Raw genomic sequence first — 27,616 nt, 5'->3', positions numbered from 1 at the left:
CGGTGTTACATTTGCCACTTTCCAGTCCTATGGGACCCTTCCAGTGATTCCTGAAAGATTACCGCCAATGCCGCCAGGATCTCCTCAGCTATCTCTTTTAGAACCCTAGTGTGTAGTCCATCCGGTCCAGGTGATTTATTCACCTTCAAACCTTTAAGTTTCCCCAGAACCTTCTCCTTAGTGATGGCCACTGCACTCACCTCTGCCCCCTGATTCTCCTGGAGCTCTGGCATCCCACCGGTGTCTTCCTCCGTGAAGACTGATGCAAAGTCACTATTGGGTTCTCTGCCATTTCTTTGTCTCCTATTATTACTTCTCCAGCCCCACTTTCCAGTGATCCAATGTCTACTTTTGCCTCTCTCTTACTTTTTATATATTGAATTAAAAAATTCCTCTCTTCTTTTATATTACTAGCTAGCTTGCACTCATATTTCATCTTTGCACCCCTTATTGCTTTGTTAGTTGTCCTCTGCTCACTTTTAAAGACTTTCCAATCCTCTGGCTTCCCACTAATCCTCACCACTTTGTACGCTTTTTCGTTTGCTTTTATGCTGTCCTTGACTTCCCTCGTCAGCCATGGATGCCTTGTGCTCCCCTTAGCATGTGTCCTCCTCCTTGGGATGAATTTCTGTTGTGCTTCCAGAATAACCCTCCAAAACTCCATTGCAGTTCCACTGTCTTCCCTGCTAGGCTCCTTTTCCAATCAACTCTGGACATCTCCTCCCTCATGTCTTTGTACTTACTCTTATTTAATCACTGCACCTCTCCAGACAGCCAACCAATGCTCCCCTCCAGACATGATGTGGAGATGCCGGCGTTGCACTGGAGTGAGAACAGTAAGAAGTCTTAAAACACCAGGTTAAAGTCCAACAGGTTTGTTTCGAATCACTAGCTTTCGGAGCACTGCTACTTCACCTGAGGAAGGAGCAGAGCTCTGAAAGCTAGTGATTTGAAACAAACCTGTTGGACTTTAACCTGGTGTTGTAAGACTTCTTACTGTGCCCCTCCAGCCAGTCAATCACTGCCCTGACATCTGCAAAGGGCAGCCAATCATTACCCCGAGTCCTACCGAACACAGTCAATGCCCTGCCAACACTCTGGTAGCCAATCACTGCCCTGACACCTGCAAAGGGCAGCCAATCAATGCCCCGACGATGACAAAGGACAGCCAATCACTGCCCCGAGACCTACAAAACACAGTCAATCACTGCTCTGTCAACCCTTTGTCAGCCACTACCCTCTGACAATCACTGCCTTCTACCATTTCCGAAAGCCAATCACCAACTCTTTCCCGGACAACCACCACCCACATCCGTCGACATTATCAGCAGCTGTCCACGCCCCATCTCCCCTCACCGTAACACTAATCCCCCATTACCCACTCCCAACCGCCCCTATCCACCCCGCCCCACCCCAACCACAACTCAAATCCTCACCAAATGGCCACCCCACCCCCCCAGGGTACCGGAATAGTTGCGATTTGACTCACCTTTCCATCTCCTGTTATTTTACCCACAAAATCAACTGGACATTTCTCCCGATCACAGACGGCACGGAGAAATGCCGAGTCCTTCGAGCGCATAAGAAGAGCATTTGTCTCCTGATACTCCGCTCCCCACAGCTCCAGCACACTCAGGGTTGGGTCCCCCACCTTAAATCAGAGTGAAGACAATCAGGAGTAATATCCGAACCTCACAGTCACACCACTCACCGTACAAAACAGGGACTGAGAGGGTGATATATGCTTATAGGCACAGGGTAAGGCTACAATTACAAAACAGTTTCTTTGTACCCATATTTACTGAGGAAGAGAATGTTGACAATCAGTGGAACAATAATAATCTTTCTTCGTGTCACAATTAGACTTACATTAACACTGCAATCAAGTTACTGTGAAAAGCTCCTCGTCGCCACACTCGGGCGCCTGTTCGGGTACACTGACGGAGAATTCGGAATGTCCAATTCACCTAACAGCACGTCTTTCGGGACTTGTGGGAGGAAACCGGTGCACCCGGAGGAAACCCACACAGACACGGGAAGAACGTGCAAACTCTGTACAGACAGTGACCCAAGCTGGGACTCAAACCCCGGTCCCTGACGCTGTGAAGCACCAGTGTTAACCACTGTGCCGAAATGGTAGGGCTAATGAATGGATGGGGTGAAAATTGATAGCCAGGAGGTATTGGAAAGGTTGGCTATGCTTAAGAGGGCACACGTCACCTAGAACAAAGAACAAAGAAAAGTACAGCACAGGAACAGGCCCTTTGGCCCTCCAAGCCTGTGACGACCATGCTACCCGTCTAAACTAAAATCTTCTACACTTCCTGGATACGTATCCCTCTATTCCCATCCTATTCATGTATTTGTCTAGATGCCCCTTCAATGTCACTATCGTCCCGGCTTCCACCATCTCCTCCGGCAGTGAGTTCCAGGAACCCACTACTCTCTGAGTAAAACAACTTGCCTCCTACATCTCCTCTAAACCTTGCCTCTCACACCTTAAACCTATGCCCCCTAGTAATTGACCCCTCTACCGTGGGAAAAAGCCTCTGACTATCCACCCTGTCTATGCTCCTCATAATTTTGTCGACCTCTATCAGGTCGCCCCTCAACCTCCGTCGTTCCAGTGAGAACAAACGGAGTTTATTCAATCGCTCCTCATCGCTAATGCCCTCCATACCAGGCAACATCTGGGTAAATCTCTTCTGCACCCTCTCTAAAGCCTCCACATCCTTACTGGTAGTGTGGCGACCAGAATTGAACCTAGTCTGGATGGCTTGTTTCCCAGACTGCGAAAGCAAGTGGTACTGGAGAGAGCAGATGGGTTTGTGTTAAGCTTTGAATCTTCCCGAGATACTGGGGAGATGCAAAGGATTGTAGAGTGGCAAATGTGAGATATTTATTCAAGAAATGGTGGAAGGAAGGATCGTCCTAGTAACTATGGGACATTTAGTTTAACACCACTGGTGGATAAGGTTTTAAAGTAAAACAATTGCTATAGATACAAAGCTTATAGGTTTGTTCAGGGACTGTCTGTTTGAAGTAAAATGGAGTTGTGAAGGAGGTTGAGACCTGCTCTAAATTCGGCCCAACTTGCTATGGGGACTGTAATGCACAGAACACTTATTGGGAAGAAGTTGCAAGATTTGACACTGCGAGAACTGTGGGAGAGGTGACAGCACAGCAAGGGTAAAAGGGGCAGTGACAGAGAGAATGAGACGAGTGTGAGAGAATGTGAGCGAGAGTGAGAGCAAGAGAGTGAGAGCGAGTGTGAGAGAACGAGAGCAAGAGTGTGAGAGTATGTGAAAGAGAGTGAGAGAGAAAACAAGAGAGTGTGTGAGAGCGAGAGTGAGAGACAGAAGAATGTGAGAGAGCAAGAGTGCGAGAAAGTCAGCAAAACTAAGGAACTGGTCAGTGACTTCAAGAAGTGAAGTAGCGTACATGCCCCTGTCTGCATCAATGGTGCTGAGGTTGTCAGCTTCAAATTCCTATGTGTGCACAACACCAACAATCTATCCTGATTCACCCACTTTGGCGCTACGACCAAGAAAGCACAACAGTGCCTACACATCCTCAGGAAAATAAGGAAATTTGGCATAATCACATTGACTCTTACCCATGTTTATAGATGCACCATAGAAAGCACCTTTCTGACTTCCGGTGGCAGCCATGGAGTGAGTGGGCGCACATTTGGTGGCTCCCGCTCAAGGTCGATTTCAGACCATAAGACATAAGGAGCAGAATTAGGCCACTCGGCCAAACAAGTCTGCTCCGCCATTGAATCATGGCTGATATTTATCTCATCCCCATTCTCCTGCCTTCTCCCAATGACCCTTGATCCCCTTATTAATCAAGAACCTATCTATCTCTGTCTTAAAGACACTCAGTGATTTGGCCTCCACAGCCTTCTGCGGCAAAGAGTTCTACAGATTCACTGCCCTCTGGCTGAAGAAATTCCTCCTCACCTCTGTTTTAAAGGATTGTCCCTTTACTCTGAGATTGTGTCCTCTCCTTCTAGTTTTTCCTTCAAGTGGAAACATCTTCTCCATGTCCACTCTATTCAGGCCTCACAGTGTCCTGTAAGTTTCAATAAGATCCCCCCTCATCCATCTAAACTCCAACGAGTACAGACCCAGAGTCCTCAACTGTTCCTGATACGACAAGCTCTTCATTCCAGGGATCATTCTTGTGAACCTCCTCTGGACACTTTCCAAGGCAAGCACATCCTTCCTTAGATACAGGGCCCAAAACTGCTCACAATACTCCAAATGAGCTCTGACCAGAGCCTTATATAGCCTCAGAAGTACATCCCTCGTCTTGTATTCCAGCCCTCTCGACATGAATGCTAACATTGCATTTGCCTTCCTAACTGCCAACTGAACCTGCACGTTAACCTTAAGAGAATCGTGAACAGGGACTCCCAAGTCTCTTTGTGCTTCTGATTTCCTAAGCAGTTCCCCATTTAGAAAATAGTCAATGCCTCCATTTCTCCTTCCAAAGTAATAATAATAATAATAATAATAATAATAATAATCGCTTATTGTCACAAGTTTCTTGGAGTTTCAGCGGGAGCGGAGTGCAGAGGCTGCTGGTGGGTGAGTATTGAAGTTTAAAATAACTTACCTTGCAGGAGCATCTCTTGGAGTTTCAGCGGGTGCGGAGTGCGGGGGCTGCTGGTGGGTGAGTATTGAAGTTTAAAATAACTTACCTTGCAGGAGCATCTCTTGGAGTTTCAGCGGGAGCGGAGTGCGGGGGCTGCTGGTGGGTTAGTATTTAAGTAAACACTTATCTGGTCCCGTTTCTGTTCCTCTTTGCTGTTGTATTTTTTTTTTTAAGGCGGGAACAGGAAGTTTGACCCGCGGACTTCTGGGAAGTCCCTCACCAATAAATTCTGGTGGAGAGGAAACCCGAGACACTACACATGTAGTGTCTCCCACCCGCCCTCCTCCTCTAACCTAATAATAAAACCCATTGGTGTGAGTTAAGTACCATATTGTATTATTATTTTTTTTTTAAATTTAGTTGTTAGCCAGATCTTGGTAGAAAGTTAGAGGGATGGCAGGGAAGGGAGTGCAATGTTCCTCCTGCAGGATGTTTGAAGTGAGGGATGCCGTTAGTGTCCCTGCTGATTTTACCTGCAGGAAGTGCTGCCATCTCCAGCTCCTCCAAGACCGAATTAGGGAACTGGAGCTGGAGTTGGAAGAACTTCGGATCATTCGGGAGGCAGAGGGATAGCAGCTTCAGGGAATTAGTTACACCAAAGATTGGAGATAGATGGGTAACTGTAAGAGGGACTGGGAAGAAGCAGTCAGTGCAGGGATCCCCTGCGGTCGTTCCCCTGAGAAACAAGTATACCGCTTTGGATACTTGTGGGGGGGGGGACGACTTACCAGGGGTGAGCCATGGGGTACGGGCCTCTGGCACGGAGTCTGTCCCTGTTGCTCAGAAGGGAAGGGGGGAAGAGCAGCAGAGCATTAGTAATTGGGGACTCGATAGTCAGGGGCACAGATAGGAGATTTTGTGGGAGCGTGAGAGACTCACATTTGGTATGTTGCCTCCCAGGTGCAAGGGTACGTGATGTCTCGGGTCGTGTTTTCCGGGTCCTTAAGGGGGAGGGGGAGCAGCCCCAAGTCGTGGTCCACATTGGCACTAACGACATAGGTAGGAAAGGGGACAAGGATGTCAGGCAGGCTTTCAGGGAGCTAGGATGGAAGCTCAGAACTAGAACAAACAGGAGTTGTTATCTCTGGGTTGTTGCCCGTGCCACGTGATAGTGAGATGAGGAATAGGGAGAGAGAGCAATTAAACACGTGGCTACAGGGATGGTGCAGGCGGGAGGGATTCAGATTTCTGGATAACTGGGGCTCTTTCATAGAATTTACAGTGCAGAAGGAGGCCATTCGGCCCATCGAGTCTGCACCGGCTCTTGGAAAGAGCACCCTACCGGGGCCCACACCTCCACCCTATCCCCATAACCCCTTAACCCAGTAACCACACCCAACACTAAGCGCAATTTTGGACACTAAGGACAATTTAACATGGCCAATCCACCTAACCTGCACATCTTTGGACTGTGGGAGGAAACCGGAGCACCTGGAGGAAACCCACGCGCACACGGGGAGGACGTGCAGACTCCGCACAGACAGTGACCCAAGCCAGGAATCGAACCTGGGACCCTGGAGCGGTGAAGCAATTGTGCTATCCACTATGCTACCGTGCTGGGGAAGGTGGGACCTCTACAGACAGGATGGTCTACATCTGAACCTGAGGGGCACAAATATCCTGGGCGGGGAGATTTGTTAGTGCTCTTGGGGGGGGGGGGGGGGGGGGGGGTTTAAACTAATGCAGCAGGGGCATGGGAACCTGGATTGTAGTTTTAGGGTACGGGAGAATGAGAGTATAGAGGTCAGGAGCACAGATTTGACGTCGCAGGAGGGGGCCAGTGTTCAGGTAGGTGGTTTGAAGTGTGTCTATTTCAATGCCAGGAGTATACGAAATAAGGTAGGGGAACTGACAGCATGGGTTGGTACGGACTTCGATGTTGTGGCCATTTCGGAGACATGGAGAGAGCAGGGACAGGAATGGATGTTGCAGGTTCCGGGGTTTAGGTGTTTTAGTAAGCTCAGAGAAGGAGGCAAAAGAGGGGGAGTGTGGCGCTGCTAGTCAAGAGCAATATTACGGTGGCGGAGAGGATGCTAGATGGGGACTCATCTTCCGAGGTAGTATGGGCTGAGGTTAGAAACAGGAAAGGAGAGGTCACCCTGTTGGGAGTTTTCTATAGGCCTCCAAATAGTTCTAGGGATGTAGAGGAAAGGATGGCGAGGATGATCCTGGATAAGAGCGAAAGTAACATGGTAGTTATTATGGGAGACTTTAACTTTCCAAATATTGACTGGAAAAGATATAGTTCGAGTACATTAGATGGGTCGTTTTTTGTACAGTGTGTGCAGGAGGGTTTCCTGACACAATATGTTGACAGGCCAACAAGAGGCGAGGCCACATTGGATTTGGTTTTGGGTAATGAATCAGGCCAGGTGTTGGATTTGGAGGCAGGAGAGCACTTTGGGGACAGTGACCACAATTCGGTGACGTTTACGTTAGTGATGGAAAGGGATAAGTATACACCGCAGGGCAAGAGTTATAGCTGGGGGAAGGGCAATTATGATATTAGACGTGACTTGGGGGGGATAGGTTGGAGAAGTAGCTGCAAGTGTTGGGCACACTGGATAAGTGGAGCTTGTTCAAGGATCAGCTACTGCGTGTTCTTGATAAGTACGTACCGGTCAGGCAGTAGAAAGGCGTAGAGCGAGGGAACCGTGTTTTACCAAAGAAGTGGAATCTCTTCTTAAGAGTAAGAAGGAGGCCTATGTGAAGATGAGGTGTGAAGTTTCAGTTGGGGCGATTGATAGTTACAAGGTAGCGAGGAAGGATCGAAAGAGAGAGCTAAGACGAGCAAGGAGGGGACATGAGAAGTATTTGGCAGGTAGGATCAAGGAAAACCCAAAAGCTTTCTATAGGTATGTCAGGAATAAGCGAATGACTAGGGAAAGAGTAGGACCAGTCAAGGACAGGGATGGGAAGTTGTGTGTGAAGTCTGAAGAGATAGGCGAGATAGTAAATGAATATTGTTCGTCAGTATTCACTCAGGAAAAAGATAATGTTGTGGAGGAGAATGCTGAGACCCAGGCTATTAGAATAGATGGCATTGAGGTACATAGGGAAGAGGTGTTGGCAATTCTGGACAGGCTGAAAATAGATTAGTCCCCGGGGCCTGATGGGATTTATCCTAGGATTCTCTGGGAGGCCAGGGAAGAGATTGCTGGACCTTTGGCTTTGATTTTTATGTCATCATTGGCTACAGGAATAGTGCCAGAGGACTGGAGGATAGCAAATGTGGTCCCTTTGTTCAAAAAGGGGAGCAGAGACAACCCCGGCAACTATAGACCGGTGAGCCTCACGTCTGTAGTGGGTAAAGTCTTGGAGGAGATTATAAGAGACAAGATTTATAATCATCTAGATAGGAATAATATGATCAGGGATAGTCAGCATGGCTTTGTGAAGGGTAGGTCATGCCTCACAAACCTTATAGAGTTCTTTGAGAAGGAGACTGAACAGGTAGACGAGGGTAGAGCAGTTGATGTGGTGTATATGGATTTCAGCAAAGCGTTTGATAAGGTTCCCCACGGTAGGCTATTGCAGAAAATACGGAGGCTGGGGATTGAGGGTGATTTAGAGATGTGGATCAGAAATTGGCTAGCAGTTACAAGTGGAGTACCACAAGGATCTGTTCTGGGGCCGTTGCGGTTTGTTATTTTTATCAATGACCTAGAGGAAGGCGCAGAAGGGTGGGTGAGTGAATTTGCAGACGATACTAAAGTCGGTGGTGTTGTCGATAGTGTGGAAGGATGTAGCAGGTTACAGAGGGATATAGATAAGCTGCAGAGCTGGGCTGAGAGGTGGCAAATGGAGTTTAATGTAGAGAAGTGTGAGGTGATTCACTTTGGAAGGAATAACAGGAAAGGGGAATATTTGGCTAATGGTAAAGTTCTTGGAAGTGTAGATGAGCAGAGGGATCTAGGTGTCCATGTACATAGATCCCTGAAAGTTGCCACCCAGGTTGATAGGGTTGTGAAGAAGGCCTATGGAGTATTGGCCTTTATTGGTAGAGGGATTGAGTTCCGGAGTCAGGAGGTCATGTTGCAGCTGTACAGAACTCTGGTACGGCCGCATTTGGAGTATTGCGTACAGTTCTGGTCACCGCTTATAGGAAGGACGTGGAGGCTTTGGAGCGGGTGCAGAGGAGATTTACCAGGATGTTGCCTGGTATGGAGGGAAAATCTTATGAGGAAAGGCTGATGGACTTGAGGTTGTTTTCGTTGGAGAGAAGAAGGTTAAGAGGAGACTTAATAGAGGCATACAAAATGATCAGGGGGTTAGATAGGGTGGACAGTGAGAGCCTTCTCCCGCGGATGGAAATGGCTGGCACGAGTGGACATAGCTTTAAACTGAGGGGTAATAGATATAGGACAGAGGTCAGAGGTCAGTTCTTTACGCAAAGAGTAGTGAGGCCGTGGAATGCCCTACCTGCTACAGTAGTGAACTCGCCAACATAGAGGGCATTTAAAAGTTTATTGGATCAACATATGGATGATAATGGCATAGTGTAGGTTAGATGGCTTTTGTTTCGGTGCAACATCGTGGGCCGAAGGGCCTGTACTGCGCTGTATCGTTCTATGTTCTATGTAAGACATAGGAGCAGAATTAGGCCACTCGGCCCATCCAGTCTTCTCCGCCATTCAATCATGGCTGAGATTTTCTCATTCCAATTCTCCTGCCTTCTCCCCATAACCCTGATCCCCTTATTGATCAAGAACCTATCTATCTATGTCTCAAAGACACTCGGTGATTTGGCCTCCACAACCTTCTGCGGCAGAGTTCCATAGATTCACCACCCTCTGGCTGAAGGAATTCCTCCTTGTTTTAGTCTGAGATGGTGTCCTCTGGTTCTTGTTTTTCCTACAAGTGGAAACATCCTCTCCACATCCATTATCCAGGCCTCACAGTATCCTGTAAGTTTCAATAAGATCCCCCCTCATCCTTCTAAACTCCAAAGAGTACAGACCCAGAGTCCTCAGCCGTTACAGGAATAGGATGGGAATAGAGGGATACGGACCCCTGAAGTGCAGAAGATTTTAGTTTAGATGGGCAGCATGGTCGGTACAGGCTTAGAGGGCCGAAGGGCCTGTTCCTGTGCTGTACTTTTCTTTGTTCTTTGTTCCTCATACGACAAGTTCTTCATTCCAGGGATCATTCTTGTGAACCTCCTCTGGACCCTTTCCAAAGTATAATTCCTTAGATACGGGGCCCAAACCTGCTCACAATACTCCAAATGGGGTCTGAGCCTTATACAGCCTCAGAAGTACATCCCTGGTGTTGTATTCTAGTCCTCTTGACATGAATGCTAACATTGCATTTGCCTTCTTAACTGCCGACTGAACCTGCACGTTAACCTGAAGAGAATCGTGAACAAGGACTCCCAAGTCCCTTTGTGCTTCCGATTTCCTAAGTATTTCCCCATTTAGAAAATAGTCTATGCCTAAATTCCTCCTTCCAAAGTGCATAACCTCACACTTTTCCACATTATATTTCATTTGCCACTTCACTACCCACTCTCCGAGCTTGTCCAAATCCTTCTGCAGCCCCCTTACTTCCTCAATACTACCTGTCCCTCTACAGTGCCTTCAGTGTCTTCTTCCAGATCATTAATGTATATTGTGAAAAGTTGTGGTCCCAGCACAGACTTCTGAGGCACACCACTCGTCACCGGCTGCCATCCAGAAAAAGACCCCTTTATCCCCACTCTCTGCCTTCTGCCAGTCAACCAATCCTCTTACCCTTAACACCATGGGCTCTTAACTTATTTAACAGTCTCCTATGCGGCACCTTGTCAATGGCCTTCTGGAAATCTAAATAAATCCCGTCCACTGGTTCTCCTTTGTCTAACTTCCTTTTTACCTCCTCAAAGAACTCCAACAGATTTGTCAGACATGACCTCCCTTTGACAAAGCTGTGCTGACTAAGTCCTATTTTACCATGCGCTTCCAAGTACTCCGCGATCTCACCTTTAATAACAGACTAAAATCTTACAAATGACCGAAGTCAGGCTAACCGGCCTATAATTTCCCGTCTTCTGCCCCCCCTCCCTTTTTAAACAGTGGTATTACTTTCCAGTCTTCTGCGACCCTTCCTGCCTCCAGTGATTCCTGAAAGATCACCACCAATGCATTCACAATTTTCTCAGCTATCTCTTTTAGAACCCTGGGGTGTAGTCCATCAGGTGATTTATCCACCTTCAGACCTTTCAGTTTCCCTAGAACCTTCTCCTCAGTGATGGCCACTACACTCACCTCTGCCCCCGGATTCTCCTGGAGCTCTGGCATCCAACTGGTGTCTTCCACCATGAAGACTGATGCAAAGTAACTATTCAGTTCCTCTGCCATTTCTTTGATTCCTATTATTACTTCTCCAGCCACATTTTCCAGTGGTCCAATGTCTATTTTTGCACCTCTCTTACCTTTTATATATTGAAAGATACTCTTCCTATCTTCTTTCATATTACTAGCTAACTTGCACTCATATTTCATCTTCTCTCCCCTTATTCCTTTTTTAATTGTCCTCTGTTCATTTTCAAATGATTCCCAATCGTCTGGCTTCCCACTAATCCTTGCCACTTTGTATACTTTTTCTTTTGCTTTGACGCTATCCTTGACTTCCCTCATCAACTATGGATGCCTTGTCCTGCCCTAAACATGCTTCCTCCTCCATGGGATGAATTTCTGCCGTGCCTCCCGAATAACCGCCAAAAACTCCTGCCATTGCTGTTCCATTGTCTTCCCCGCTAGTCTCCTTTTCCAATCAACTCTGGCCAGCTCCTCCCTCATGTCTTTGTAGTTACCCTTATTTAATTGTAATAGCGTTACATCTGACTCCAGCTTCTCCCTCTCAAACTGCAGGGTAAATTCCATCATATTATGGTCACTGCTCCCTCAGGGTTCCTTCACCTTAAGATCCCTAATCAAGTCTGCCTCATTACACATCACCAAATCCAGAATTGCATGTTCCCTACTGGGCTCTGCCACAAGCTGCTCCAAAAAACCATCTCTTAAACGTTCCACAAATTCCTTTTCTTGGAATCCACGACCAACCTGATTTTTCCAGTCCACCTGCATATTGAAGACGCCCATGATTATTGCGATACTGCCATTTTTACATGCTTTCTCTATCTCCTGGTTTATTTTCTGCCACATCCTGGCTACTGCTAGGGGGTCTGTACATAACTCCCAAAGATCTTTTTACCTTTGTGATTCCTCAACTCTACCCACAGAGATTCTATGCCTTCTGATTCTATATCGCTCCTTGCTATCAATTTAACTTCATTCCTTACCGACAATGCAACCCCACCCCCTTTGCCCATCTGCCTGTCCTTTCGAGTGAGTCTCCTCAATTCTCCCCTCATCAAACACTTCCATCACCCCAGGGATTATTCAAGTAAACCTCCGTTGCACTCCCTCTGTGGCAAGTATATCCTTCCTTTAATCCTCCAGGTGCCAACTCACCAAGGTTCGATACAATTAGAAGCATAGGAAAGTTACAGCACATAAGGAGGCCATTCAGCCATCTTGTCCATGTCAGCCCGAGGATACACAGGTGCCCTTTCTCATCCCATTTCCTGCATCCGACACACAGCCCTGTAGCTAGAGCACTTAAGTTGCAGGTGCAGGTACTTTTTAAAAAGAGTGTAGGGTCTCTACCTCCATCACCAACCTGGGCAGTGAATTCCAGACTCCCACTACTCTCTGCATAAAAAGTTATTCCTCCTGTCTCCTCTACATCTTCTGCCTCTTATCTTGAATCTATGTTCGCTGGTTCTAGAATTCTCCACCAAGGGAAACAATTTTATCCTGTCCACTCTATCTCTTCTCTCATAATTTTGTAAACCTCAATTAAGTCACCCCTCAGCCTTTGTTGTTCCAAGGAAAATAACCCCAACCTATCCAATCGCTCCTCGTAGCTACACTTCTTTAGCCCTGGCAACATTCTTGTAAACCTCCTCTGCACACTCTCCAGAGCAATTGTGTCCTGTGGTGGCCAGAACTGCACACAATACTACAGTTGTGGCTTCACAAGTGTTTTATACAATTCCCACATTATATCCTTATTTTTATATTCTATACCTCTGCCAATGAAGGAGAGCATTCCATATGCTTTCTTAACAACCTTGTGTACTTGAACTGCTGTCTTTAGGGACCTGTGTACCCCTCTTAGTCTATTCCCATTTATTGTGAACTCCCTATAACTGTTTGACCTTCCTAAATGCATGACCTCACACTTCCCGGTGTTAAATTCCATCTGCCACTTTATCGCCCACTCCACCAATTCATCTAGATCATTCTGGAGATTGTAGCTATCCTCTACACTGTCCACCACTCGACCAATCTTTGTGTCGTCTGCAAACTTCCCAATCGTGCTCCCCACGTTCACTTCCAAATCGTTAATATATAACACAAACCATAAGAGTCCCAACACAACCCCTATGGAACACCACTTGAAACAACTTTCCAATTGCAAGGGCAGCCATTAACCATTACCCTTTGTTTCCTGTTACTAAGCCAACTTTTTATCCAGTTCGCCACATTGCCCGTATCCCATGGGCTTTCACTTTCTTGACCAATCTGCCATAGTTCGGCAGGGGGTTGGGAACCTGAATTGTAGTTCCAGTATACAGGAGGTTGAGAGTAGTGATGTCATGAGTAAGGTTTCAAGGTTGCAGGAGTGTACCGGCAGGCAGGATAAAATGTGTCTACTTCAATGCTAGGAGCATCCAGAATAAGGTGGGTGAACTTGCAGCATGGGTTGGTACCTGTGATTTTGATGTTGTGGCCATTTCGGAGACATGGATAGAGCAGGGAAAGGAATGATTGTTGCAGGTTCCAGGGTTTAGATATTTCAATAAGCTCAGGGAACGTGGTAAAAGAGGGGGAGGGGAGACATTGTTAGTCAAGGACAGTATTACGGTGGCAGAAAGGACGTTTGATGAGGACTCGTCTACTGGGGTAGTATGGGCTGAGGTTAGAAACAGGAAAGGAGAGGTCACCCTGTTGGGAGTTTTCTATAGGCCTCCGAAAAGTTCCAGAGATGTAGAGGAAAGGATTGCAAAGATGATTCTGGATCGGAGCGAAAGTAACAGGGTAGTTGTTATGAAGGACTTAAACTTTCCAAATATTGACTGGAAACGCAACAGTTCAAGTCTGTTTTTGTCCAATGTGTGCAGGTGGGTTTCCTGACACAGTATGTAGATAGGCCAACAAGAGGCGAGGCCACATTGGATTTGGTACTGGGTAATGAACCAGGACAGGTGTTAGATTTGGAGGTAGGTGAGCACTTTGGTGATAGTGACCACAATTCGGTTACGTTTACTATAGCGATGGAAAGGGATAGGTATATACCGCAGGGCAAGACTTAGGATGCATAGTATGGGAAAGGAAACTGCAGGGGATGGGCACAATTGAAATGTGGAGCTTGTTCAAGGAACAGCTACTGCGTGTCCTTGATAAGTATGTACCTGTCAGGCAGGGAGGAAATGGTTGAGCGAGAGAACCGTGGTTTACTAAAGTAGTTGAATCACTTGTGAAGAGGAAGAAGGAGGCTTATGTAAAGATGAGACGTGAAGGTTCAGTTAGGGCGCTCGAGAGTTATAAGTTAGCTAGGAAGGACCTAAAGAGGGGAGCTAAGAAGAGCCAGGAGGGGACATGAGAAGTGTTTGGCAGGTAGGATCAAGGATAACCCTAAAATTTTCTATAGATATGTCAGGAATAAAAGAATGACTAGGGTAAGAGTAGGGCCAGTCAAGGACAGTGGTGGGAAGTTGTGCTTGGAGTCCGAGGAGATAGGAGAGGTGCTAAATGATTATTTTTCGTCAGTATTCACACAGGAAAAAGACAATGTTGTCGAGGAGAACACTGAGATATGGGCTACTGGACTAGAAGGGCTTGAGGTTCATAAGGAGGAGGTGTTAGCAATTCTGGAAAGTGTGAAAATAGATAAGTCCCCTGGGCCGGATGGGATTTATCCTAGGATTCTCTGGGAAGCTAGGGAGGAGATTGCTGAGCCATTTGGCTTTGATCTTTATGTCGTCATTGTCTACAGGAATAGTGCCAGAAGACTGGAGGATAGCAAATGTTGTCCCATTGTTCAAGAAGGGGAGTAGAGACAACCCCGGTAACTATAGACCAGTGAGCCTCACTTCTGTTGTGGGCAAAGTCTTGGAAAGGTTGAAAAGAGATAGGATTAATAATCATCTAGAAAGGAATAATTTGATTAGGGATAGTCAACACGATTTTGTGAAGGGCAGGTCATGCCTCACAAACCTTATTGAGTTCTTTGAGAAGGTGACCAAACAGGTGGACGAGGGTAAAGCAGTTAATGCGGTGTATATGGATTTCAGTAAAGCGTTTGATAAGGTTCCCCACAGTAGGCTATTGCAGAAAATACGGAGGCATGGGATTCAGGGTGATTTAGCAGTTTGGATCAGAAATTGGCTAGCAGTAAGAAGACAGAGCGTGGTGGTTGATGGGAAATGTGCAGCCTGGAGTTCAGTAACTAGTGGTGTACCACAAGGATCTGTTTTGGGGCCACTGCTGTTTGTCATTTTTATAAGTGACCTGGAGGAGGGCGTAGAAGGATGGGTGAGTAAATTTGCAGATGACACTGAAGTCGGTGGAGTTGTGGACACTGCGGAAGGATGTTGCAGGTTACAGAGGGACATAGATAAGCTGCAGAGCTGGGCTGAGAGGTGGCAAATGAAGTTTAATGCAGAAAAGTGTGATGTGATTCAATTTGGAAGGAGTAACAGGAATACAGAGTACTGGGCTAATGGTAAGATTCTTGGTAGTGTGGATGAGCAGAGAGATCTCGGTGTCCATGTATATAGATCCCTGAAAGTTGCCACCCAGGTTGATAGGGTTGTTAAGAAGGCGTACGGTGTGTTAGCTTTTATTGGTAGAGGGATTGAGTTTCGGAGCCATGAGGTCATGTTGCAGCTGTACGAAACTCTGGTGCGGCCGCATTTGGAGTATTGCATGCAGTTCTGGTCGCCGCATTATAGGAAGGATGTGGAAGCATTGGAAAGGGTGAAGAGATTTACCAGAATGTTGTCCGGTATGGAGGGAAGATCTTATGAAGAAAGGCTGAGGGACTTAAAGCTGTTTTTGTTAGAGAGAAGAAGGTTAAGAGATGACTTAATTGAGGCATACTAGATACAAGATAGGGTGGACAGAGAGCCTTTTTCCTCGGATGGTGATGGCTAGCACGAGGGGACATAGCTTTAAATTGAGGGGAGATAGATATAGGACAGATGTCAGAGGTAGGTTCTTTACTCAGAGAGTAGTAAGGGTGTGGAATGCCCTGCCTGCAACAGTAGTGGACTCGCCAACATTAAGGGCATTTAAATGGTCATTGGATGAACATATGGATGAAAGGGAATAGTGTAGGTGGGCTTTAGATTGGTTTCACAGGTCGGCGCAACATCGAGGGCCAAAGGGCCTGTACTGCCCTGTAATGTTCTATGTTCTATGTGGGACTTTGTCAAACGCCTTGTTAAATATTCACTGCAATACCTTCATCAACCTATTCTTGTAACTTCCTGAAAGAATTGAATCAAATTTGTGAGGCAAGACCTTCCTTTAACAAATCCATGCTGACTATTCCTGACGAGTCCATATGTGACAGTTAATCCTATCTCTCAGGGTTGATTCTAGTAATTTGCCCACGACTGACATAAGACTAACTGGCTAATTGTTTGGCATTTCCTTCGATCCCTTTTTAAACAATGGGACCACGTTTCCATTTTTCCAATCCTCCGGTACTTCCCCTTTAACTAGTCAGTACTTCCTCTTTCTTTATGCTTATTGCAGTAATATATGTTTACTCCTGTACTCAAATTATCTTCCAATGAAGGCCAACATTCTATTTGCCTTCCCAATTGCTTGCTGCATCTATATGCTAGCTTTTAGTGATGCATGAACAAGAACACCCAGGTTCCTTTGGACATCAACACTTACTAACCTCTTTCTCCATTGAAGAAGTACTCTACCTTTCTGTTTTACTACCAAAGTTGTTCACCCCACACTTATTCATATTATATTCTGTATGCCATGTCCTTGCCCATTCACTTATTCTGTCCAAATCCTCTTGAAGCCACCTTGCATCCTCCTCACAATTCATAGTCCCACCTAGTTTTGTGAAATCAGCAAGTTTGGAATATTACATTTGGTCCCCAAATCCAAATCATGTTGTGAACAGCTGTGGCGCCAGTACTGTTCCTTGGGATACCCCACTAGTAACAGCCTGACATGCTGAGAACGATCCATTTACTCTGCTTTCTGTCTGTTAACCAATTCTCAGTTCGTAGTGGTATATTTTCACAATCCCATGTGCTCTAATTTTACTTACGAACATCCTGTGTGGGACATGGAAACTAGGAGCAGAAGTAGGCCATTTGACCCTTCGAGCCTGCTCTGCCACACAATATGATCATGGCTGACCCTTGATCTCAATGCCATATTCTCACTTTCTCCCCATACCCCTTGATGCCATTAAAATTGAAATAAAACTATTTTTTCTTGAATACATTCTGTGACTTGTCCTCCAGTCTTCTGTGCAAGAAAATTCCACAGGTTCACTACCCTTTGAATGAAGAAATGTTTCCTCATCTACCTTGTATCCTAAGACTGTGTCCCTTAGTTCTAGATTCCCCAACTAGGAAAAACATCCTTCCTGCATCTCATCTGTCCAGCCCTGTTAGAATTCTAAGTTTCAATCAGATCTCCTCTCCTCCTTCTAAACTCGAGTGAATGTAGGCCCAGTCGAACAAATCTCTCCTCATGATAGGGTTAGGGTTAGGGTTACAGTCCCGCCAACCCTGGTATCAGCCTAGTGAACCTCCACTACACTACCTCAATTGCAATTATATCCTTTCTTAGGTAGGGAGATAAAAACTCCACACAATATTCCAAATGTAGCCTCACCAAGGCCCTGTATAACTGCAGTAAGACATCCTTACTCATGAACTCAAATCCTCTTACAATGAAGGCCAATATCCCATTTGCCTTCCTAATTGGTTGCTGTACCTGCCTCTCCACTTTCCTTGGACATCCAGATCCCTTTCTACATCCACACTTCCCAACATATCACCATTTAAATAATACTCTTCATTTTTGTTTTTCCACAGCAAAGTTTATAACTTCACATTTAGCCACGTTGTACTGCATCTGCCCTATGTTTGCCCACTCACTCAACTTGTCCAAATCACCTTGAAGCCGCCTTGCATCGTCCTCACAACTCACAATTCTGCCCAGATTTGTGACAGCAGCAAACTTGGAAACATTGCATTTGGTTCCCTTATCCAGGTCTTGTGTATTTCATGAACAGCTTGGGCCCAAGCATGATCCCTGCAGTACCCCATACGTCATGCTTGCCACTCGGAAAAAGATCCATTTATTCCCACCCTCTGTTTGCTGTCTATCAACCAATTCTCAGTCCATGCCAACACATTACCCCAATCTCATGTGGTTTAATTTTACCTACTGACCACTTATGAGGGGCCTTATCAAAAGCCTTCTGAACGTCCAAATACATCACATCCACTGGTTCTCACTTATCTCTTCTATTAGTTACATCCAGTAGATATGTTGAGCATAATTTACTTTTCTTAAACCCATGCTGGATTCGTCCAATCCCAACATTTTCCCAACATTCTTTATTATCACGTCTTTTATAATAGACTCTAGCATCTTCCCCACTACTGATGTCAGACGAACTGGTCTGGAGATTCTTCCTTTTTTCTCTCCTATTTTAATAGTGGGATTACATTTGGCACCCTCCAAACTATAGGAACTGCTCCATAGTCTATAGAATTTTGGAAGATGACCAGCAATACATCCAATAATTCCAGGGCCACTTCCTTTAATTCTCTGGGATGTAGATTATTAGGTCCTTGCAGGTGATTTGTCAGCATTTAACCCTGGTAATTTCCCCAGCACCATTTTCTTACTGATACAGATTTCCATAAGTCGGCCATGTGAGACTTAGTTTCCTAATATTTCTGGGAGGTTATTTGTGCCCTCTTTTGTGAATCAGAACCAAAGTATGTGTTCAAATCTTCTGCCATTTCTTTGTTATCCATTATAATTTCCCCGGCTTCTGACTGTAAAGTACATTTGTCTTTACCAATCTTTGCTCTTCACATATTTATAGAAGCTTTTACAGCCTATGCCCTATGGTTCTATGTTCCCTGCAATTTTACTGTCGTATTCTATTTTCCCCCTCTTGATCAAATTGGTTTGTCCTCCTTTGCTGAATTCTAAAATGCTCCCATAACCTCAGGCTTGCTGCTTTTTCTAGCAATTTTATATGTCTCATCTTCGATTTAATATTATCTCTAATTTATTTTGTAAGCCAGGGTTGAGTCACCTTTCCTCTTTTATTTTTGCATCAGATAGGAATGAATGATTGTAATTCATGCACACATTCTTTAGATATGAACCTTTGCCTATCCATCATCAACACCATTTGTAAAGTTCCCAATGTCTACCCTTCCAAATCGCACCTATCCTCATAATTGCCTTTATTTAGATTCAAAAGCCTTCTGAAAATCCCAAAACACCACATCCACAGACTCCCCTCCACCTCTGCTGCAAGTAACATCCTCAAAAATCTCTAACTTGTTTGTCAAATTTGTTTAAAAAAATGTATTTTCTTACAAACATGTATCAAAACAGGTGACAGCGAATAAACACCCCGGGAAACATACTTCCCAACAATCAACTATACAGTCTGTACAGAGTTTTCCTCTTTTTTACCACCTCTCTCCCCCGCGACGAACAGCCCCTCAAACATGGTCACAAACATCCCACACCTTTCCTCAAACCCCCCTGAAGAGCCCCTTAACTCATACTTTATCTTCTCTAATCGCAGGAAGTCACACAGGTCACCTAACCAAGCTGCTACCCCCGATGCCGACTGCCACTGCAGCAAAATTCGCCGCCGTGCATTTAGAGAGGCGAAGGCCAAGACATCGGCCTTCCTCCTCACCGTGAGCTCCAGTTTCTCTGAAACCCCAAATATTGCCAGCAAAGGTCTGGGTCCACCACCTCCTCCACTATTCTGGCTAAGACCGCGAACACTCCCGCCCAGAATCTTCCCAATTTTTCGCATCCCCAAAGCATGTGCGTATAATTCGCTGGCACCCGCCCACACCTCTCACACTCATCTGATACCCCCTGAAAGAGCCCACTCATTCTCGCCCGAGTCATATGCATACTGTGCACCACCTTAATCTGTATCAGGCTCATCCTTGCACAAGAGGATGTCCCTTTTACCCTACGCAGTGCCTCACTCCATACTCCCCATTGATCTCCCCTCCCAACTCCACTCTCCATTTCTCCTTGATCTTCACCACCCGTTCGCCTCCCTGCTCCCCCAGCGACATGTAATATCCCCAATTCTTCCCTTCCCTTCCACATCTGGAAGCAGCAGTCGCTCCAGCAGGGTGTATCCATGAAGCCGAGGGAACCCCCTCCAGACCTTTCGCGCAAAGTCCCTATCCTGCAATTACCTGAACTCACTGCCCCTCGGCAGCTCGACCCTCTCTCTTAGCTCCCCCAGACTGGCGAAACCTTCCTCCAAATACAGATCCCTCACCTTGATCAGCCCCACTTCCCACCACCTCCTATATACACTATCCATCCCCCCTGGCTCAAACCCATGATTCCCGCACAGTGGCGTTAGCACCGACATCCCTTCCACCCTAAAATGCCTCCTCAACTGAATTAATGGGGGCGATTCTCCGATATGGAGACCAAGTGCCCGCGGCGTTGTGAACGCCGTCGCGCGCCATGACGGCGCGAACGGGCCTACGCCGCGGCCAATTCACTGCCTGAGAGGGGGCCAGCAGCACCGCCGCGAGGAACGCGGTGTGCAGAGTGCTGGAGCGGCGCCGTCATCCCGCGACGCCGCGCCACATATAAGGAAGTGTGCAGGGCGCACAGAAACACCGGGGGATGACATGGAGGAGCCCCGTCGCGCCGCACCCCGCTTCAGGGACAGTGACCTGGAGTCACTGTTGGATGCAGTGGAGGAGCACAGGGCCATCCTCTACCCCCAACGAGGACAACAGCAGTCAAGCAGCACCGTGAGGCTTGGATGGCGAGAGGTGGGGGCCGCAGTCAGCGCTGTGGGGCACATCCCTCGGACGGGGGAACAGTGCAGGAAGAAGCTGCATGACCTCATGAAGGCAGCGAGGGTAAGTTCCCTGAGCTGCACCCCGGGCAATGCCCCCCCCCCATTGCCCACGCTAGGGGGGGCCGCCGGGGGCGGGGGAGGCCAATGGGGGGGGGGGGCCTGACTGCACCCGGGACACATGTGGATCTCCACCCCACCCTCCGCCCCCCCTCACTACGCACCCCCTCAACCCCTAACAAACGATGACGCAAGACTAACGAGATCTGCCTTAATGTGTTATCCAGGGCCACACGAGCATCGCCGTTCACCACGCCGACGTGCAGCACCAACCTCTTCCGGCCGCAGTGTCCATCCGGACAGATGGGGACGACAACGGGCAGGAGAGCCATCCTCTGAGGCTGGCACACCAAAGCCTGACGCACAGAGGACAGACAGAGACGTCAGGACGGACGATAACGACTCATATGAAAGTTTGACGGACGGGGAGGGGACAGCTAGTCGCCTGGGTGACAGTGACGCACAGAGGACGTCACGGCACTCGAGGCAGGGGGGCAGGGAACCTCGCACCGGCCGTGGTTGAAGCCCAGCGGACCCTGGCTCCACACAGGAGACAGCTGGGAACAGACGAAGACCTAGCGGCCGCGGCACTGCTGTCACCTACCCCCCCCAACACCACAGATGCACTGACGTCGGTTGGGCAAGTTAGTGGCGAGGCATCTGGTACACAGTCAAACCGGTACAGCAGGTGGAGGTAGGAGAAGCCGAGGGCCTGGACGGTCGGAGGGCAGACCAGGCCCAGCACCCAGCTGCTGCCCAGACGGCTCCTGCTTTCCTGGCCATCCCAGGCCCACCCACAGACCCGATGCAATTGGCACCCCAGGGACCAGACGACAGGATGATGGCTGTCTTCCGGCAACTGCAGACGCAGCTGGAGGAGTCTATCCGCGTCCATGAACAGGGAGTGTTGCCGATCATGGCTGCAACCCAGGCCGACACCGCACGGGTGGCGTCCGCGATGGGGGCAATGGGTGAAATGGCTTCGGCCATGGGTCAGGTTCTTCAGGGCGTGGGGTTTAGTGCGCACGCGTCATCCGTGGCCTCTCACAGGCAGCCATGCTCCAAAGCCACATGGACATTACCGCGTGCTCCGGGCTCTGGCCCAGTCTCAGCAGGCCATCGCTGAGAGCATCGGCGGCCTTGTCCACGTGATGGACGGCATCGCCCAAACCCAGCGGGAGGTAGCGATGTCCCTGACAGGGATGTCGCACTCCCTCAGCTCCATAGCCGGCAACGTTCAGACCCTGGTCGATACCACAGCGGGCCTCCAGGACTGGCAGCGCCAGGTGTCGGTGGTGCAACAGGGCGTACCTCCCCGCGCACCGCCGTCCCTTAGAGAGGCCCGGGGGCCAATTGGCTCCCCGGGGGAGGAGGAGGTCCCGGTGCCTGTCCCTGTAGCCACAGCAAGGGAGGAACCGGGGCACTCGCACTCCCCCCGTCATGTCCCTGGTGTATCTGGTGGGTAGCGGGCAGAGGAGGGTGTCACCACGCCATCCTGCACGCCCGCTGAGCAGCCTGGCCCATCCAGGCTGGGCCGCCCCAGGAAGCGCGCCGACGGGAAGCCAAATCGAAGGGCAGGACTCTCAGCAGTCCGCATCCACTCCTGCTGTACCGTCTGGGGGAACACCTAGACGTAGTGGTAAGGCAAAAAAGTTAGGCACGTAGTAAGTTGGCACGGGTGCAGGGCACAGATTAGTTATAGGGGCTAGGGCACGTGTGTTGCATTGTCAAAATAAATGTTGCTACTCCAAACCTCCATGCACCTGCCCTTTTTTGGGGGGTTTGGGGGGGGGGGGGGGGGGGGGGGGGGAGGGTGGCGGTGTGGGGGGGTTAGGGGGGGAGGTGGGGGTGCCCACTGACGGTTCTGGCCAAGGATCATCGCAAGGGTGAGGCCGGGAGTGGACCCCACCCCGACACCAACCACACCTTGTCCTCCGTGCGACAACGCCCGTGGCCCCACATGGACATGTGATGGAGTGTCCCTGACGCATAGAGGGGACACTGAGGTGGTGGTGTTCAGAAATGGCCATGAGTCAGACGGTCAGTAGTGATTTGTGGCTTACAGCTCATCGCAGAGCGGGTTGTCATCACCCAGCATGGCAGTGTTCACACCCGCTTACGGAGGTATCAGTCTACCGACAGTGACGAGGTGCCGCAGGTGCAGTGCGGCGTGATGGTGGTGCCGTGTCTGGTAGGGTTGGGCATTGGTGCGGGACGTGTGAGGGGGATGCTGCGTGGTGCCAGTGCCCTGAAGAACGATGCCCTCCCCCTAGTGAACGAACCGTGCGCTGATCAGCGCATCGCGTGCCCGCTGCCCCAATCGGTTCCGTCGTGCGGCCTCTCGGCCGTATTCCGCACCCCGATGGTGTCTATGCGCCGCCGCCCCCCTCCTCCCCCACCACACCATCCTCCTCCTGATGATCAGCGTCGGCAGCCTCTTCGGCCTCACGTGCGTCCTCCTCCTCCATGACATCTCCCCTCTGTCGGAACAGCAGCATGCAACGACGATCCGTCCGACCCTGTCAGGGTCCTAATGCAGGGCGCCCCCTGATCGGTCCAGGCACCTGAACCTCATTTTGAGGAGTCCGAAGCACCTCCCCACGACACCCCTGGTTGCTGCGTGCGCCTCATTGTACCGGCGCTCCGCGTTGGTCTGTGGCCTCCATATGGGCGTCATTAGCCACGGCCGCAACGGATAACCCGTCGCCCAGCAACCAGCCCCTCATTCGGTGTGGGTGACCCTTGAAAATTGCGGGGATGAACGACTGTGCCAAAATAAAGGCGTCATGCACGCTTCCCGGATACTGGGCGCAGACGTGCATAATCCTCATCCCCTGGTCGCACACCACCTGTGCGTTCATCGAGTATGCCCCCTTCCTGTTCATGAAGACGTCCCTGTCCCGCGGTGGTGCACGCAGGTTGATATGAACCCTGTACCATCGGAATGCCGACCATCTTGACGAATTGCGATGCCCTGGCAGCCTGGTGAGCGCGGTCCTCCGGGAAGTCGATGAAACGTCCCACGACTGCATAGATTCCATTGGTTACTACCCGGATGCACCGAGGCCTGACTGATCCTGCACAGGTCCCCGTTCGGCGACTGGAAGGAGCCGGTCGCATAACTATTCAGGGCCACAGTTAGCTTCACCCTCACTGGGAGGACATGTCCTCCCCCTGTTCCATGTGGCTCGAGGTGTGCCAGCAGGTTGCATGTATGTGCAACCGTCCCACGGCTCATCCGGAGGCGGCTCCTGCATGCCACCTCCGCCATGTCCTCGTACGAGCTGCGGTCCCGGTGCACTCGGTCACGCATGGCACGCCTCCGCCACTTGGCACGACCACCTGATCGTCCTCGTCCCCAGGTGACGCTTCAGCATCTGTGTCGTCGCCCTGTTCCCTGCTGGCGACGTGGGGGTGGTCCACACCCTCCACCTCCTCCTTTATATATGGGTTGGTGTAATGCCCTCCTGTGGTGGTGTCACCTCTGTGTGTATCGTGAATGTCCATTGGTTGTGTCCTATCTAACTGATCTATTGGTTGAGTGTGTGATGTCTTTGGTGCTCCCTCTAGTGTCTAGATAGCCTACATGCATTTACATTGATGCACATCACCACACCTCCCTCTTCCCCTTCGACAGCCAGCACGACTGGCTGCGATTTTATTTTGCAGGGGTGAACGGCCCATCCGGGCCGGAGAATAGCAGGGGCCTGCGTGGAGCGCCTTGATTGCCCTCTCTGCGGTTTCTCCAACGTGCGCGGCGCAGACCACGAATCAGCCGTTCCCGCCTGTTGGGAGAATATCGGGACGGCAGTGTATCCCACCGGCGTCAAAGAAATGTACAGCACAGGAACAGGCCCTTCGGCCCTCCAAGCCCGTGCCGACCATGCTGCCCGACTAAACTACAATCTTCTACACTTCCTGGGTCTGGATCCCTCTATTCCCATCCTATTCATGTATTTATCAAGATGCCCCTTAAATGTCACTATCGTCCCTGCTTCCACCACCTCCTCCGGTAGCGAGTTCCAGGCATCCACTACCCTTTGTGTACAAAACTTGCCTCGTACATCTACTCTAAACCTTGCCCATCGCACCTTAAACCTATGTCCCCTAGTAATTGACCCCTCTACCTTGGGGAAAAGCCTCTGGCTATCCACTCTGTCTATGCACCTCATAATTTTGTAGACCTCTATCAGGTCGCCCCTCAACCACCTTCGTTCCAGTGAGAACAAACCGAGTTTATTCAACCGCTCCTCATAGCTAATGCCCTCCATACCAGGCAACATTCTGGTAAATCTCTTCTGCACCCTCTCTAAAGCCTCCACATCCTTCTGGTAGTGTGGCAACCAGAATTGAACACTATACTCCAAGTGTGGCCTAACTAAGGTTCTATACAGCTGGAACATGACTTGCCAATTCTTATACTCAATGCCCCGGCCAATGAAGTCAAGCATGCCGTATGCCTTCCTGACTACCTTCTCCACCTGTGTTGCCCCTTTCAGTGACCTGTGGACCTGTACACCTAGATCTCTCTGACTTTCAATACTCTTGAGGGTTCGACCATTCACTGTATATTCCCGACCTGCATTAGACCTTCCAAAATGCATGACCTCACATTTGTCCGGATTAAACTCCATCTGCCATCTCTCCTCCCAAGTCTTCAAACAATCTAAATCCTGCTGTATCCTCTGACAGTCCTCATCGCCATCCGCAATTCCACTAACCTTTGTGTCATCTGCAAACTTACTAATCAGACCAGTTACATTTTCCTCCAAATCATTTATATATACTACAAACAGCAAAGGTCCTGATCCCTGCGGAACACCACTGGTCACAGCCCTCCAATTAGAAAAGCATCCTTCCATTGCTACTCTCTGCCTTCTATGACCTAGCCAGTTCTGTATCCATCTTGCCAGCTCACCCCTGATCCCGTGTGACTTCACCTTTTGTACTAGTCTACCATGAGGGACCTTGTCAAAGGCCTTACTGAAGTCCATATAGACAACATCCACTGCCCTACCTGCATCAATCATCTTAGTGACCTCCTTGAAAGACTCAAGTTAGTGAGACACGACCTCCCCTTCACAAAACCACGCTGCCTCTCACTAATACGTCCATTTGCTTCCAAATGGGAGTAGCTCCTGTCTCGAAGAATTCTCTCCAGTAATTTCCTTACCACTGAAGTAAGGCTCACCGGCCTGTTGTTCCCTTGATTATCCTTCTTAAACAGAGGAACAACATTGGCTATTCTCCAGTCCTCCGGGACATCACCTAAAGACAGTGAGGATCCAAAGATTACTGTCAAGGCCTCAGCAATTTCCTTTCCAGCCTCCTTCAGTATTCTGGGGTAGATCCCATCAGGCCCTGAGGACTTATCTACCTTAATATTTTTTAAGACGCCCAACACCTCGTCTTTTTGGATCTCAATGTGACCCAGGCTATCTACACACCCTTCTGCAGACTCAACATCCACCAATTCCTTCTCTTTGGTGAATACTGATGCAAAGTATTCATTTAGTACCTCGCCCATTTCCTCTGGCTCCACACATCGATTCCCTTGCCTATCCTTCAGTGGGCCAACCCTTTCCCTGGCTACCCTCTTGCTTTTTATGTACGTGTAAAAAGCTTTGGGATTTTCCTTAACCCTATTTTCCAAAGACTTTTCGTGACCCCTTCTAGCCCTCCTGACTCCTTGCTTAAGTTCCTTCCTACTTTCCTTATATTCCGCACAGGCTTTGTCTGTTCCCAGACTTTTAGCCCTGACAAATGCCTCCTTTTTCTTTTTGACGAGGCCTACAATATCTCTCATTATCCAAGGTTCCCGAAAATTGCCGTATTTATCCTTCTTCCTCACAGGAACATGCCGGTCCTGAATTCCTTTCAACTGACACTTGAAAGCCTCCCACATGTCAGATGTTGATTTGTCCTCAAACATCCGCCCCCAATCTATGTTCTTCAGTTCCCGCCTAATATTGTTATAATTAGCCTTACCCCAATTTAGCACATTCCCCCGAGGACCACTCTTATCCTTGTCCACCAGCACTTTAAAACTTACTCAATTGTGGTTACTGTTCCCGAAATGCTCCCCGACTGAAACTCCTACCACCTGGCTGGGCTCATTCCCCAATACCAGGTCCAGTACCGCCCCTTCCCTAGTTGGACTGCCTACATATTGTTTTAAGATGCCCTCCTGGATGCTCCTTACAAACTCTGCCCCGTCTAAGCCCCTGGCACTAAGTGAGTCCCAGTCAATATTGGGGAAGTTGAAGTCTCCCATCACCACAACCCTGTTGTTTTTACTCTTTTCCAAAATCTGTCTACCTATCTGCTCCTCTATCTCCCACTGGCTGTTGGGAGGCCTGTAGTAAACCCCCAACATTGTGACTGCACCCTTCTTATTCCTGATCTCTACCCATATAGCTTCACTGCCCTCTGAGGTGTCCTCCCGTAGTACAGCTGTGATATCCTCCCTAACCAGTAGCGCAACTCCGCCACCCCTTTTACATCCCCCTCTATCCCGCCTGAAACATCTAAATCCTGGAACGTTTAGCTGCCAATCCTTCCCTTCCCTCAACCAGGTCTCTGTAATGGCAACAACATCATAGTTCCAAGTACTAATCCAAGCTCTAAGTTCATCTGCCTTACCCGTAATACTTCTTGCATTAAAACATATGCACTTCAGGCCACCAGACCCGCTGTCTTCAGCAACTTCTCCCTGTCTGCTCTGCCTCAGAGCCACACTGTCCCTATTCCCTAGTTCTCC

At 48.8% G+C, this 27,616-nt stretch overlaps 1 protein-coding gene across 3 annotated transcripts in view; it reads right to left on the bottom strand.

The window, feature by feature from the left end:
• The window catches only part of pfas (phosphoribosylformylglycinamidine synthase), a 465,594-nt gene that overhangs the window by 75,317 nt on the left and 362,661 nt on the right, over window positions 1-27,616 (bottom strand). For all 3 annotated transcript variants that reach the window (XM_072471967.1, XM_072471969.1, XM_072471968.1), the window contains one exon: window positions 1,490-1,651. In XM_072471967.1, the coding sequence (XP_072328068.1) occupies window positions 1,490-1,651 (162 nt within the window). The remainder of the gene's footprint in view (window positions 1-1,489; window positions 1,652-27,616) is intronic.

This window comes from Scyliorhinus torazame, chromosome 13 (genome assembly GCF_047496885.1).
Source record: "Scyliorhinus torazame isolate Kashiwa2021f chromosome 13, sScyTor2.1, whole genome shotgun sequence".
Lineage (NCBI taxonomy): Eukaryota > Metazoa > Chordata > Chondrichthyes > Carcharhiniformes > Scyliorhinidae > Scyliorhinus > Scyliorhinus torazame.
This window is presented reverse-complemented; position numbering and strand designations above follow the sequence as displayed.